The sequence below is a fragment of the Euprymna scolopes genome, chromosome 26, assembly GCF_053919585.1.
Source record: "Euprymna scolopes isolate OS-2025 chromosome 26, ASM5391958v1, whole genome shotgun sequence".
Classification (NCBI taxonomy): domain Eukaryota; kingdom Metazoa; phylum Mollusca; class Cephalopoda; order Sepiida; family Sepiolidae; genus Euprymna; species Euprymna scolopes.
In genome coordinates this window covers 72,197,525-72,214,402 of record NC_136507.1, presented here as the reverse complement: position 1 = coordinate 72,214,402, position 16,878 = coordinate 72,197,525, and the positions used below count along the sequence as shown (strand labels likewise).

General features: G+C 31.5%; 1 protein-coding gene across 1 annotated transcript in view; it reads right to left on the bottom strand.

The window, feature by feature from the left end:
* LOC145248170 (tRNA (32-2'-O)-methyltransferase regulator THADA-like) overlaps positions 1-16,878 on the bottom strand; it is a 165,857-nt gene that overhangs the window by 51,242 nt on the left and 97,737 nt on the right. Inside the window, exons 20-26 of the mRNA XM_080110009.1 lie at positions 15,909-16,066; positions 13,578-13,945; positions 8,825-8,961; positions 4,401-4,651; positions 3,457-3,566; positions 1,855-1,987; positions 473-577 (exon numbers count right to left, since the gene is read on the bottom strand). Of these exons, the coding sequence (XP_079966135.1) occupies positions 473-577; positions 1,855-1,987; positions 3,457-3,566; positions 4,401-4,651; positions 8,825-8,961; positions 13,578-13,945; positions 15,909-16,066 (1,262 nt within the window). The remainder of the gene's footprint in view (positions 1-472; positions 578-1,854; positions 1,988-3,456; positions 3,567-4,400; positions 4,652-8,824; positions 8,962-13,577; positions 13,946-15,908; positions 16,067-16,878) is intronic.

Sequence of the window (16,878 nt, the reverse complement as noted above, 5' to 3'; positions counted from 1 at the left end):
ATTGGCAGTATTCACTTGGCATATGCAAATGCCAAGACTATAAAAAGAGTGTGTACACAAACTGATGATCACATTCAGCACTTTCAAGATGTGGAGAATGTTTGAGAAGAGAGAGGTCAGTGAGAAGAAGCAGGATCAGGTTTTATTCAGAAATAAATATTGTTGTTACAAAAAAAAAAAAAAAAAAAAGTGTAGAATTATTACTTGTCCTATGTTCTTTGTGACATACTCTGATACAACGTGTTGGGTCTACATGTATAAACGTGTGTAACATTACAATTGCACAGAAATAAAAAGTAAAAAATAAAGTAAAATAAAAAATTTGTGTTAAGACAAAATGTGTCCTTTTGGTTGTTGCTCATTCTGGGGTGCTTTAAGTCTATTTGATCCAGAACAAAAAAAAAAAAAAAATAAATAAATCAATAAATAAAAGAGCTTTTAGTAAAAAAAAAGTTTCTATCAAAATTCTTACCTGAGTGCTTGTGGTGGATTTATCAATGGCAAGCTGAAGCAAATTTTTCATAGTCTGCTTAAAAAATGGTCGTCCACTGCTCAGAGGTTCTGATGAAACGATTGCCTGAAAAACAAAGTTCAACAAATCAAATTTCAGATTTTTATAATTCATTTTTATAAACTTTGCCTTTCCACTGTAGGAAATCTCAGTAATACAAATTCACCTTTTCTAAAATTATATATAAGAGCTGGAAAAGTAGGATTCAATTCTTGGTTGAGTTTCTTTTTTTTTTTTTTACAATTGAGTCACGGCTTATCAAGCCCTATAGGCCATTCAAAAATAAGGTTTAGTGCAACAGAATTAGTGTGTTGAAACAAAATTTAGCACTTCTACTTTTTAGTATTTTATGTTTGCATCTTTTTATTTTTTAAAACAAACACTTTCTTTTACTTACAATCTCCAAATAAATGAAAACAATTGGTTTGAGAAATTTTTCTGTTAAGTTTAGAAATAAACAGTCAGTTTTAGATATCTAGTTAAATTTAAAAATAAATGAAAGCAGCCAATTTGGAATATTCTGAAGTTTATGGAAATAGTCATTACTTGAAAATATGTGAATTTTTTTTTTTTTTTTTTTCTTTAAAACAAAGTTTCTTTAGGAAATTTAAATTTGGAAATAAATGCTAATTATTTGAAAAGGTGTTAGTTTTTTGTGAGGGTGAAACAAACCTTATATTTAAATGCATAAAATTTCTGGAATGAATGAGATAATTATTTGAAAATGCGATTTTTTTTTTTTTTTTTTTTACACAAAGAGTTTTCTAAATAAAATTTAATAATTTAAAACAGTCATTAGTGGAAAAAGGTGTGGTTCCTTTTTTAAGTTTTTATAACAAATTAAATTATTGAAATAAATTAAAATCAAATAGATTATTTACAAAGGATTAGGTTCATTTTAAAAGAAAAATTGTCCAGAATTGAAATCTTCAAAAAAAAAAGCTAAAATGCAAAAGTGCCCAAAATCTTCACAGAGTCAAAGGATTTCAAAATACATTGTGATGTTATAATCAAACCCTTTCTTTCTTAATTATTTACATTCCATTCCTCTCACTACTTCTCTTATCATTAACCCTTTGTTATTTGTCTTTCCTCACAACATCTGAAACATTCACGTACAGATATAAAAAAAAGTGTGCTTGGTGACAAAAATGATAGGATAGCAAATAAGATTCGTAGAGTTTTAATAGCATCGATAGATTTCAACTCACATTTCAGAATTTATTTTAAATGTTCATTTGCTGAAGTAACAAACACTTTTTGCTTTCAATTTGTCACATAAACTAATTAGAATTTGAAGTATTCAATACATGTCTTAAGAGTGAATGGTTCAAATAATTTACCTGAATATAGAAGGGGATTCCTGCACTGCGTCTGGTGGCACACAGTCGGGACTGATCATCCTCACTGCAAATACAAACCATGATTTCCTCCAACCACTGAGCAGGCAATTTATAAAGCACACTAATGTTGCTCCTACAAATAAAAAAAAAAACGAAAAGAAAAAAGGTGCTTATGTAGATTGGTGATCTTTTAAATGAATACATTTCACGTGAAAATATTACATACTTATGTGTAAAAGAAATAAAAACTGATCCAGTGAAAGATGTGTTAGACATATTTTTAACAAAAAAAGTCAGCCACAATTACATTCTTACATATTCTGTTTAAAAATGGCGAACCGTCGATTTAAGTCAAGGGAGATAAGTCAGTTTGTCATACAGAATTGGTCAGACAAAAATAAGTATCTACACTAAAAATTATGCTAAACTATTGTACTAGAAAGTTACTTACGTCTGAAAGTATCCTGTACCTCTACAAGGCCATTATTCGCCCATGTATGGAGTATTGTCACATTTGGGCTGGTGCATCTGCTATTAGCCTCTCGCTCCTGGACAGGGTTCAAAAGAGAGTCGCCAGTCTTATAGGTCCTGAACTGTCATCTAAGCTTCAACCTCTGTTCCAGCAAAATCCCACCCCTACACAGTAGAGATCCCTAGATGTAAGAAGGCCTTCCACTCTAATAGCTTCTTCCCCAGAACTGCTAGACTTTGGAACTCCCTTCTGGGTTTCTGCTTTCCCAACTGTTCTGACATGCAGAAGCTCTAGTGTAATGTGAACACAGACATCTTGCTGCTGAACTCCCTACATAGTATCCCTGCAACTTATGTCCTCAATAGTAACCCCCTACATCAAAGTGGTGTTGTGCCTTGTTTGAAATGAAAATGAAATGTAAAAAAAAAAAAAAATGTAGAATTTGAATAAAAAATAAAAGTGATTTACTATTAATATTCAACGAACTCCGACCCACAACACTGCATGGTATTTTCTTATTAGAAGAAAGGAGATAATCTTCTATGATGTGTTGGCTTCAAGATACATAATAGCATAGCTTTAGTGTATACGAGTAAAAAATGAATTTTATTTTTAATTAAAATTTTACTCAATTTTTGTAATTTTTTATGTAGAAAACTATTATGTAAATATATCAAAAGGTTTTCCTGTTAATTTATTTGGAACTGCCATATTTAACCTGTGAATTTCCGTCAGTAAGCACTAAAGTTTTTGACAAAAGCAAAGAAAAGCATTAGATTTTGAAACAGGTCGGCCATTAATGATAGTGTCAGTTGAGGGAGTACGTTGTCTTTCTTTTCTTTAGTGCTTCATTATGTAAATCTGATTTAAGTCACATAAATTAACTAGAGTGGATTTTTTTTGCTAGTTACATATTTATAGTGTAGAAGAAATATTGATATTTTAGCATAAAGTATGTTATAGTCAGTTAGCTGGGGGGAAAAAAATCCTCTCAAATTGGGTTTTAAAAATCTGACTTTGATCAGTTGAAATTAATTTAGACCCTAATACCAGCTTTATTGTACTAACCAAATCTCAAACAAAGTAAGTAAAAGTATAAAATCTATGCAAAAGAGAGAAGGAGAGCTTACTTCCAGAGCATATCACACATTTTCACAAAACCAGCATAGGCTAATTCAAATGCTCCTCGGTGTTTTGATTCCAAAAGTTGTTTTGTAAAATATTCTCCAATTGATAAGACCTGAAAAAAAACAAAAAAAAAAAAAACAAAAAAAAAACAGCTATTAGAATAAAATACAAAGGAAAAACAGTGATTCAGACAAACATGTTTGCAGCTAAATAAATAGTGATCACAAAAGGTATTGTTGTCCAGAATTTTCCCTATATTAAAAAAAAACTGAACGTAATGAAAATATCATATTCCAAAAATCACATAAATTGATCAAGTAGTTTTATTTTTATAACTTATAGCTTAATGGGAATTTATAAGCATTGCAACATGAATCTTGCAGATTTTAAGATTAGAAAATTTATTAAATACAAATTTGAGTATAACAAACCGACCAATGAAATCATAACCTACCTCTCCCTGATCTAAAAAAAATGGTAAAAAGTGCATTTTAAGTAAAAACACTATTACATAATTATGCGTCATGTTGAAATTAGAAATTCCAAAAAATACCAAAAATTATCAACTAGATCTGCTTGAACTATTTTCTATAAAAAACAGTGTTATTATTGATCTGCCATTTTCTAATTTGAAACCGTGAAAGTTAAGTGAAAACAAGGGAGGTAAGTCAATCTGCCATACAGAATTGGCAGTAATAGAAAAAAAAACAAAAAAAAAAACTACATTATTTGATATTTTTTCTCTTGCATTTTTTTTTTTTCAATCATTTTTCATAATTTTTTTGGAATTTTTACTAATTTCAACATCACATGTAATTACGTAATAATGTTTTTATTTGAAATGCATTTTTTTAAATATCTAACTATAATGCACAAGCACCGATGCATCTAATAATCTTCAAGGCACCATGAAACAATTCTACAAAAAAGTGGAAATCAGTTGAACCTGTTCTATCGTCAACAAAGACATTTGTCGATCATCCAAGTTGCATTCAGTCAGATTTGGGTTTTTGATTGGAACGTGGAGGCAAATTTGGCCAAGGAGTAAAGAGATTTCTTTGATGCTTCTCCAACTGCAGACAACAAGATATTCTGGCATCAGTGTAACCAATTGTTTACTCTGTCCAATCGCATTCACTAAAGATTTCTCATCCTCATCATGGGTGGTGACGAGCGCTGAAACATCCAAGCCAGGACCTATTTGAAATCCAAAGAGAAATGATCAGGAATGAATTTAAAAGAAAATTTAGTAAAAACTAAAGAATGAAAGCTGGATAAATAACGTTGAAGAACATTACATTTCTGAATTTTTTAGATGAGGATTGGTTATTTGTATTATCAAAATAATACAAATAACCAATTCTCATCTAAAAAATTCAGAAATATTCCCGAGTTTGACAAGATACACCTGATGCAGGGTGGAAATTACATCAACCGAAACGTTGTGAAAATGAGACAAGATGAGAACAGTAGTCCAATGAATCCAAATAATACGAATAACCAATCCTCATCTCAAAAATTCAGAAACATTCTCTGAGTTTGACAAGTTATACCTGAAGAAGGTTAGAGGTTGCATCAACTAAAACGTGAAAGTGACACTCAAGATGAGAACAGTAGTCCAAAAGAATCCAAATATGATTGAAGAGCACGTTTCTAAATTTTTTAGATGAGGATTGATAATTTTTATCATTTGAACTACTGTTCTCATCTCTACTTCTTAACACTCATCACAGTCGGTATACCATATATGAAGGGCTTGTTGGCAGAAATTCAAAGAATATGTAAACCATATGACATCATGATAGTATTCAGGAGTGATTTGATTCTCCGAAAGCATCTCCTGTGATTCAAGCCCCATATGAAAAAAAAAAAAAAAAATACTGTGTGTACATGATTTCATGTAAGTATGGGAAAACTATACACAGGTGGGACATGTTGCCCACTAAGTGCAAGATTAGAAATATACTGAAAAGCTGGAATATATGTAGATATTGAAAAGTCGAACATGGCTGACCACATGTGGAAAGAAAAGGGTAACCTTATGAGACAAAGTAAAAAAATTATAAACAAAGAAGAACGTTAGGGAATACGATGACTCAAAAAAGCAACACATATACTGGGTGACAATGACCTAAGCAAACCTAGCATTGAATTTAATACAATATGGAAACCATTAAATATAAAATAATAGATAAGGTCACCATAATATATATATATATATATATATATATATATGGAAAATTTTAAATTATATAGAATTACAAAAAAGATTATTGTTAGACAAAGGAGCACAAATAATGATTAAAGTTATTTTTTCCTTAATCCATGGATTTTCAATGAATGGCTCATCTCCTAAGAGGAAATATTATTAGCAAAATAAATGTGGGTAATTATAAATTTTGTTTATTAGCAAATAAATTGAAAATTGAAATGGTGAAAAAAGTTGAAAGAATGAGGATACAGGAACAGTTGTAAAATCCATTTATATTTATGTGCTTATGAACATTTTCTATTTTTAAAAAATATAACCATATATAATATATATATAAAACAATATTTTATATATATAATATAAATATAACAATATTTTTGGATTATTTAATGCTGGATCTAGTAATTTGAGAAAATGTTTTTATAATTTAAGTTCTTTATATCTTCAAATATTTATTCATGGTGTTTGGTTTGGTTGTTTTGTAGAGGGAAATTATTTTTTTGTTTTTACAGAACATGATTGAGTTTTGCTATGGGAAAGGAAAAAAGAAAAAAACAATGCATACATTTTTGGTGCATTTTAGGTCAAGAAGCTCAATTATTAAATCATTTCTCTATGATAGGCTCATATGAGTAGTGGTTGATGGAAAGAAATCAGAGGCTCAGGGGTCCATCCTGGGCCCAACTCTCTTCCTGATCTACATTAATGATCTCCCAAAACACATACTTAAATCATTTGTTGGCATCTATGCTGATGACATGACCATCTATAGCAACACATCAAAGGTCGTAAATGACCAAGTTCTCTCTGATTCTCTCTCCTCTGATCTTGAGCGGATGGTACAGTGGGGGAAGAGGTGGCTGGTTACTTTAATGCATTTAAAACCAAGCTCCTATCTTTACATCATCAACACTCTGATCCCCATCTGGCATCAATTGAAATAGATGGCTCTCGTCTTGGGGAGGCTCCATGTTTTGACAAGCTTCTGGGTTTGACCTTTACTCCTGATCTGAAATGGAACACATACATCAAATCTGTTGCCAAGGTCGCTGGGAAAATGGTGGGATCCTTCTACTGCTCCAGAAGACATCTCATTACTGATGTAATTCTCTATCTATATAAAAGCCAAGTACGTCCAAGGATGGAGTACTGCTGCCACATCTGGGCAGGAGCTTCTAAAAACAGCCTATCCTGCCTTGATAGAGTACAAAATAGACTTCGTGGCTTAGTGGGGGATGCCCTTTTCTCTTCCCTGCAATCTCTCTCCCACAGAAGAGATGTTGCGAGCCTGTCTTTGTTTTATCGTTATTTCCATGGCAAGTGCTTGTCTGAGCTCCAATCTCTGGTCCCCCTCGCCAATTTTTCACGATAAACACCCGTCTAGCTGAAACCACTGTCAATAATTTTCCCCACTCTTTATCTGTGCCAAAACCAAAACGTAGATTCCATGAGCAAAGCTTTTTTCTTAGAAGTGCATGCCTGTGGACCTCTCTTCCGTTTGCCTGTTTCCCACCTGACTACAACTTGGATGTCTTCAAGTCCAACATAAACAAATTCTTGATGAACTGCCCCCTTAAGTAAGACACTTTATCAAATCTTCAATACTAATGATTACTATGATACTATCCCATTGATTACTATACATGCAATAACCCTTACCTTCCGGGCCTTGATAAGTGGTGACCACGTACATAAAAAAAAAAGCTAGTATTTTTTAGACAGTCTGATCTAGTAGTATTAGAATGTCAGAAGAGAGTAATATTTTAGGATCAAATAGGTTTGAGGCACTCCAGAATGAGCAACAGCCAAAAGGATTCCTTTTGTTTTTAAACTGTTTTTCTTTTTTTTATATCTTTTAGCCAAATTTTAGTATATTTTCTTATATTTATAATATATTTTTTTTAAAACAAAATTTATTTACAAAAATTTTTTTACTAATAACCTAAGAAATACATTTTTGCAGGTTTTGTTATATGCACATGTTTTAGTAAAACAAAACAGTTTTATTTATGAAACATTTTTTTTGTAAACTTTGGAAAGTTTACAAAAAAAAAAAGAAAGAAAAAAAAAGCATAATTTTATTTACAAAATCATTTTATTTAAGTAAAGTAAGTATTGGATTGTACTAAAACATTTTTTCAAATGTTGAATTTTCTGTTATAAAAATCTGGAAATCAAAAGCCAGCTATTTCTCTGGCCTTCATCAGGTGGTTTACCGCGACGGGATAGGAACGCAGAATCTCCTAACTGCATCCTCAGCAATTACTGCCTTCCATAGTTGTTGTCATCTCACCACGTTTTAGCCAAGTAAACCTCTGGCCGGCTTTGGGTAGGATTGAAACCGCTATCTTCAGACAATGCTCACCTGGAACCGTAGAGATTCAACGTCTCTATCCATTGCACCACGGGCCCCGAAGGAATAGTTGGCCGAAACATTGTGAAACAACATCTAGATTGGTTGGTTGTTTTTGTTTTACGGCATATCAACCCTTTTCGGGTTATTTAATGCCGAATCCAAATATTTTAAAGAAAAATATTTTTTAATAGAATATATTTGTTGTTTTCACGTCGGTTTCTATTTAACCCATAGTTGGGACCCTAACAGGTACTACCACTCCGGGTCAGAGTGGATCTAGGAGCAATGATAATTAAAGGGTGGCTCCACACTCCCCAAAGCCCACAAGCTGGGGCCTCACCACTGGATATAGTTTAAGGTCATATCCAGGACCCCCATTGAGGGACTTTTACCCTCTGCTAGGGGGCAGTCGGCGTATTCTAATGCCCCACAAACAGGGCCAACAACATCTAGAAGATGAGGAGAAAAGTGCGCAATAAACGAATAAATAATACATTACTCGTCTCAATAAGAATTCCAATCAATTAAATATGGAAATCAAAAGTATATTAAAAAAAAAAAAAAAAAAAAGAAAGAAAAGTCAGTGTTAAGAAATAAGAAAAAAAAAATTTGAGTGTGTATGGAAGGCAGAGGGGGGGGGAGTGTTATTCACAGTGTGATGCCTCAACTCCAAGATGTATCATAAAAGATTGCACTATTGTTTGCATAAAAACCCTTCAGGTAACAAATGTAATAAACTTACTTATATCTGAGCAATTTTATAACTCAATTGCTTGATATGCGTGCTAAAAATTAAACATACCCATAATAGCCCCTTCTGGAATATTCCCCTCAGGAGAAGAATTGTGTACAACAGGAGAGACAATGGCCGCAGCCTGAAAACAAACATTAAGTAACTTCTTGAAGATTTCCTGCCAACATTCTTGATTACTACAATGCCTGCAAAATAGAAACGTTTAGAAAACTTATGAGTATGAAAAACCAAAATAACTTGGTTTTGACTAATTTCCCAACTGTATATCCTTTAAAATAATTTATGTCACAAAAATAGTTTTTACTGCACTAGATGGTCCAGTAAAAAAAAAAAAAAAAAAAAAAACTGCTTAGATTTAACATGCAAAGAAACAATATTAATCAAATATTATGAAAAAAAAAGTAAAAAATATCAAGCTTTATAACTAGTGTTGGAGCGTTTAGCACTTAGAATATCTATTTTGTCTGCATAAAGAGGGATATACTAATATTTATACTAATATTTTAAAACAATTGTTGGCGTATATAAATGAAGAATTCAGATTGTCTATTAAATACAAGGTAGAACAATAAAGTTGTCGCCCCAAAGATAACAATACTACAGCTTTATTTTAAAACTTTTAGTGAAAAAACCAATTCAGGTAATTTGAATATGGAGTAGAGCTGACATCTATTCAATGTAGCCATCTTCAGCCTCAATCACCGTCTCGATACGGGTCCAGAACTGGGAGCATGCCTTTTCCACAAGTGTCGGCAAGAGTTGGGTGAATACTTGGCAGATGGCGGCAATCAGGCTGGTTTTGGTCTTATGGGAGATCATGTTGGTGATGTTTTCAACGTATGACCAGGTCGGGGAAGGAAGGGGCCAGTGAGAAAAGCGTACAAAGTCGTAGTACTCCTTCTGAAGCCAAACTTGGATCTCTTTGGACTTGTGAGCCGACTTTGAAGATGTGAAGTGGCATGATGTGGCCATCACTTGGAACCAAAAACCATAATTGTAGCCGGAAACTACATAGGTTTAATAATTTTATTTTTAAACATTTGGAGATATAAATGGAGAGTATTACGCATAACTATGCTTTGTAATTATTGATGGAGAATTGATAAAAAGTGTGCTAATTAAAGGTATAAGGAGGATTAGATAATCTCAACTGAGCAAGGTATATAATTATAAATTAAAACTTAGAGTTAAGGTAATCTGCTTGAAGAATAATAAATTAAAATAGTGTGAAGTTGCTAAGAAGGTGGGATTTGTAATGTCTACAAACAATTGATGTTTTATTTCTAATTTATCTCTATCTTTAAAGTTAGTAATAAAATTTTTTTCATGTAGACAAAGGAAATAGATAATACTATAATACTTATGTAATATATAATATCTGTAAATCCTTATATTACCCCTGCTTCCTTTGTCTACATAAAAACTTTTTTATTACTAACTTTAAAGATAGAGATAAATTATTAAACATTAGAGATGAAACGTCTAATTTATTATTCTTCAAGCAGATTACTTTAACTCTAAATTTGAATAATTAAAACATAAAAGGATGAATTAATTAAAAGACAATTATTGTTTGAATAATTAAAACATAAAAGGATGAATTAATTAAAAGACAATTATTGTTTGAATAATTAAAACATAAAAGGATGAATTAATTAAAAGACAATATTTTCATAATTAAAACAAATTTGAGATCATCTAATCCTTAATTAGCGCACTTTTTTATCAATTCTCCATCAATAATTACAAAACATAGTTATGCGTAATATTCTCCATTAATAACTCAAAATTAAAAAAAATAAAATTATTACACCTATGTAGTTAAAACTCTAAATGTTCTAAAACTACTAAATAACTCCAACTGTTTATTAATACCCCTTTTAATCACCTAAACCAGATACAAATTCTAAAATATACCCAACAGAATCCATAATTGATTTCCTACTCAAAATTTTTTTATATAAACTATATTGGATGCATCTATTTATGCATTTAACTGGACGCATCTTTGTTCTCTCTGCCCACCTCACTACCGCTGTGGAAGATTGATGACTTAACCCAATTCAGACTTTACACATGCAAGCCATTGTTTATAGACAGCATTATCTTTTTGACATACTCAATTTTCTTTCTTTCTTTCTGGCTTTTAATTTATTTGAAAACTCCAACTTTTTTAAAATCCCCTTTCTCCCCTAAACCAGACTCAAATTTTAAGCTATATTGGACGCATCTGTTTACCCAGTGAACTGGACACATCTTGGCTCTCTGTCCACCCCATCACTGCCATCGTCGTGGAAGATTGCCAATTTCTTAACCTAGTTCTGACTTCAAAACACATGCGAGTCACTATTCAAATAACAACAATCCCTTTTGACATGCTTAATCATCAATTCCCTTCTTTCTTTCTTTATTGCCTTTAATTTAACATTATATATATATTCTCTAATGTATTCTCCCCTTCTTCCCTTTTCTCCCTCCTCCCACTTTTTTGGTTTTTAATATCCATATGTAATCACACACACACACACACACACACACACACACACAAAACAAACAAACAAACAAAAAACAATTTTTTTCCTTTTAATTTAATTTATTTTAACTTAAATCATCTAAAGATATGGACAGATAATATTTATCTCATCTATTGAAGCAACTTGTAATGAATTAAGTTAGTACACTCGAGGGTGAAATAATAAAAAAACACTTAGCTCTACTAACACATTGAGCACTTTTTCTTTGTTTTTTTTTACCAAATATACCTCTTAATATATATGTTTGTTTATTATACAAACATTATTGGTTACATATGTGTATACATGTTTCAGTGGAGTCCTAATTCAGAGACAACACTTCATCAGGCCAGAGAAGAGAATCGGTTTTGAAGCAGGTGTCAAAATGTTTTTATAAGATATTTGGGTGCGGTCTACATTCCAGAAAAAATTGGGGTGTATATTTTGTGAATGTGAGCAGTAGGGTTTTTTGGAGGTATGGTGAGGAGAAGAGGGTAGAGGTGGGTCGGGGAAGTGCTGTTTCTCATATTTAAGCTGTCATTAGTTTGAGAGATGTTTGGTGATTCTTTTACCTTGGCAGCTATTTATTGCCCTTTATTTAAAATTTCTCATATCTTAGGCTGTGTTTATGGTTGCATATCTTTTACTGGTGGTGACTTTAATTTCTTTTCTAGTTTTTAGAGTAAGGGTGAGGGAAGCACGGTTTCATGCTGTTAAGCTGTTGACAGTTGGGAGGTGTTAATATTCTGTTAGTCTGGTGGCTATTTTTCTTTTTTTTTGTTTTGATCTAAAGTACTTTTCTATTCTCATCGTCATTACTACTTATATGCTAGGTTGTTTTTATGGTTGTCTTTTCTTTTCTGATCGTTCCTTCCAATTGAACAAGTGTTTTTATTTTTTGTTTTTATTTATTTACTTATTTTTTTATTTATTTTATATATTAATTTATTTTTTTATTTCATATTAATATTTTGTTTTATTTTTTTATTCCTGCTATTTTTCATTCCTTCATTTGTTTTATAGTTTTTCGAGATCCTTATTTATTTATTTGTTTATATATAAGATATATGTCCTTATGGTCGGGTTAGTGGTTATTTTAAGTGGATATATGGGCTTATTACTAAGATTTAAATAAATATCTTTTTCTATACAGTTATGTTTGGGGTAATTACAGTGGTAAAGGTATTCATATATATATATATATATACTTATTTTTGATGGTTGTCATTTTTATTTTATTTGAGTAGTTAATTCTTTCTTTAATACTATAATATGTATATACTTGATAGGTTAATATGTTTAGTTCTAGGGGGTTGATCTTTAGATTATTGACATGTAAATGGGTGCATAAATAGCATATATTTATTCATCTTTGTGGAGTTTCAGTTCATACAGTTCCCTGATTAGAGTGTTATCACTTGAGGTTAATTATGGGGTTGGTTTCCTAATGTAGCATTCCCCCCCCCCCCAATTTTTCCCCCGGAATGTAGACTGCACCCAAATATCTTGTAAAAACAAATTTAATCTTGACACCTGCTTCAAAACTGATTCTCTTCTCTGGTCTGATGAAGTGTTGTCCCTATATATATATATATATATATATATATATATATGGCTTCATTCAGTCTTAACAGACTCTGGATAGCCACAATAAGGGTGTCTGCATGGAAGTTTTGTGGCAAGAGTTACATAATCTCCAACCACACTTCTCCCGAGTCAACATTGTTAAATACCAATAGCAAACAGAGGTTCAAGATAACTGGAAACAATGCCAAGATAAGCAGAGAGCATGTACAGCACCTAGAATTCCCAAATTGTCACCCATTTGCTATTATCCAAGCTCAATGTTGCTTAACTTTGGTGATCTGACAAGAACTGGTGTGTCCACGTGATTATGCCATATCATATATAAATATATATACATATAACAAACGCACATATATATATATATATATATTACAAATAGTAATATACAAATAGTAATATAAAAATATAAATATTTAGATACCATCCTATCCTAAAAAAAAATAAAGAAACTCAATATTTGAAACAGAGCATTAACATACATTTTGCAAAATAAAAATTCATAGAATTGTTAAAAAGAAAAAAAAAAACTGTATTCCCTGTTTTTAAGCAATAAATTTTGTAAATTTTTATTTTGCATCATTTATATTGTTGTTTCTAAATGGTAAGTTTTGTAAATTTTTTTATTTAATAAATAATTTACTAAAATCCTAGTAAAAAATAATTCTGATAAATTTCAACAAAAATGAGGAACCTTTGCTTACCTGAAGTTATGGTCAGCAATGATATATCTTATGCAATGAATTGTGGGATACATTGGTCTTGTAGCTGCTGCATGAACTAAGGAGGTTTTAGCTACTTCTAATTGGTCATTTAGAAGCAGGATAAGTTGTTGTACAAGAAGAAGGGTATTGACATCTTGTATTTGGATCCCTGGTATATGATCTGGAATTTTGAAATATTCAGTTGAAGAATTTGATAGATTTGGTTGGTAGTTCCTAATAATTGGTCCAATATTGTCTTGTTGCAGCAAAAGCCGAAGGAGATATGCAGCAGTGGAACAATCTTGTGGTCGAGTACTTTCTGACAATGACATAGCAGCGAACAGAAGTTCTTCAAGAAATGCTGGATCCTGTTTAAGAGTAAAATACATATCATAGCTATAAACTAACCAAATTTTTACGGTAGTCTTTTCAAATGTCGGAACGGTGCGACATTTGAAAAGACTACTGTAAAAAACAACAAACAGACTTCTACTGATTCTATGCTCCAACAACATGGAAAAAAAAAAAAAAAAAAAAAGACATACTGATGATAAATTGTATCTTTGAAAATATAATATTATAAATTTCAAACAATTGGCTTCAAACGTATCTAATACGTATTTATTTTATTCAAACTCAACCTTCTATCAAGGAACACAAACTCTAACATAAAAAGGAACTATTTTTTTATACTAGCTGTATATACATATATATTTTTTCAACTTTCAGACATGCATGTTGAGTTTTATTTTTTGGCAATAACACTCACCATGTACATCTGAAAGTCGAAAACATATCTGATGATAGGAAGACATCCCGAAATATAGCATCACAGACACATCACCTGACTGTCTGACACGAGTAAAAATATCCTACATGTAAAACATTGTATACAAAAAATACATATGATTATATAATTTCAAGGTTATGAGGGTTTTCTGAAGCATGAAAACAATGTTTTTTATGACACAAGGACCTGTGGCTCAGTGGTTAGAGTACTTGGAAAAATCAATTATAAAAAGTGATATTCTCCTGAAGGTGGAAGGTTCAATCCTCAGTGTGGGCGACCGAAAAATACAATTGTGAATTACTTAGGATCTTTATCCAGTCATGACTGATGGAACAAGAGCATGCTACCCCCATGAAGTAAATAAAAGGTTCTGCTCGAAATTCCGTCCAAATTCCTGAGTTCAACAAGATACACCTGAAGGTTGGAGATTACATTGACCGAAATGTTGTGAAAATCACACTCAAGATGATAACAGCAGTCCAATGAATCCAAATAATACAAATGTTTATATTTAATATTTTCTATATTTCAAGTGGTCCTCCGTACTTGCTCACAAAAAAGTAGTGAAATAAAAATTTTCATGCTTCAAAAAAACCCTCATAATCTTGAAATCACCATTCTAGAAGCATACATGGACATTTTAACATTATGTATGGTTATATACACACACACACACACACACACACACACACACACACACACATCAATAAAAATCAAACTGCATAGTTGATTCCACCAATATATCTTAAGTTACTTCAGTTTGAGTCTATATCCTTGATAAAGCCAGGTTATTGGCGAAAATTTGGACTTTAACAACAACAAAAAAGTAAATAAAAATGATTTTATCATTTCATAACATTTTCAGGTTTTCAAATTTTCTCATCTAAATTTATTAGTATTTTTTTTTTTAATTACTTTTAATTAAATAAGAAAATAACTTCACCACCACCTTATGCATATCGACATTTGGATTCTTCTCTCTTCCCACCTTGTCTACATATTTCCGTCTCACTACATGTTTTACTCCACCCCTGCCAGTGGACACTGAGTGGCTGCCGAATGGAAGACAAATAAAACATGGGATGAAGTAATAAGAATGGACTTGAGAGAAAGAGAAGGATAAATAAAGGCCTGGCCAGAGATAGGTTGGTTTGGAAATCAATTTGTAAGGCTGTTAAAAACATACCAGCATGTAAACTGACTATGACGATGATGATGATTTTATTCTTATATTTTTTTTATTACTTCTAATATAACAAAATCATACTTCCCAACCACCTCATGCATATCAACATGTGGATTCTCCTCTCTTCTCATTACGTCTGCATATTTCCTTCACTACAAGCATCACCCCCACCTCTGCTGATGTCTGTATGCGGATCGACAATATGTAATGGTGGTTGCTGAATGAGACATTTTTTTTTTTTTACCTATGTAACAATATGGAAACATGGTATATACTAATATATATATATATATATATGGCATTGATTACACATAATATATATAAAGATGTCAATTGGAAAATGACGATGACTCACCTGAAAAATTTTAGCAACCTTCCGTATTTGGGTGCTGGTCAGAATCTTGAGTGCAGCCATTTTATTCTCTTCAAAAGTATCTGTAAGGCATCCTAACAATGAATGGCACTCACTCTCGGTAATTGCATCAATTGGAAATAAATCTTCATCATGATTTTCTGAGAGAAAAAAAAAAAAAAATGATAAAAGAAAGCACATTTACAATCTTAAACAAAATTATTTTTAAATAATTACAACTGGTGCTACCAGATCAGACTGTCTGAAGATATTGGTTTCCTGAGACAAAATGCACCTAACACTGATGCCTTTTGTTTTTCTACTTCCTTTCGCAAAACTTAATTATGTTCTGCAAAACCAAAAACAATCCACCTTTTCCTCCTTTTCTTTCTTCTCATTTCCCCTTTCTCTTTCTATCTCCCCCACTTCCTGACTGGTTTCCTAACTTAAAATGTACCAAATATTAATACAGTAACCTTTTTTCCTCTCCCATTGCAAAACTCATGTTCTGCAGGGCAGGAAACAAAAATGATAAAATCCACTATAAAACAACCAAACCAAACCAAACCAAACACTACAAACTAGCGACTGAAGATACAAAAAGCTTTAAGAATAAAAACCTTCAAAATAACTGGATGCAACATGAATACTATTTCCTAAATAACTGAAGTCGGCATTAAATAACCAAAAAATGGTTGATATGCTGTAAAACAACCAAACCAAACTCTACAAATAAACATTTGAAAATAACTTTCTAAAATAACTGGATTCGGCATTAAATAACCCAAAAATGGTTGATATGCCATAAAACAAAAACCAACCAAAGTAAATAATTACAATTTAAAACAAATGAATGAAAATAAAAAAAAAAAAATAATAAAAATAACAGAAATTCAATGATCAAAAATTGTATGTACTTTGAATTATTATTTAACATGGGAAGAGTGAGATTTAAAATAACTTAAACGTAATA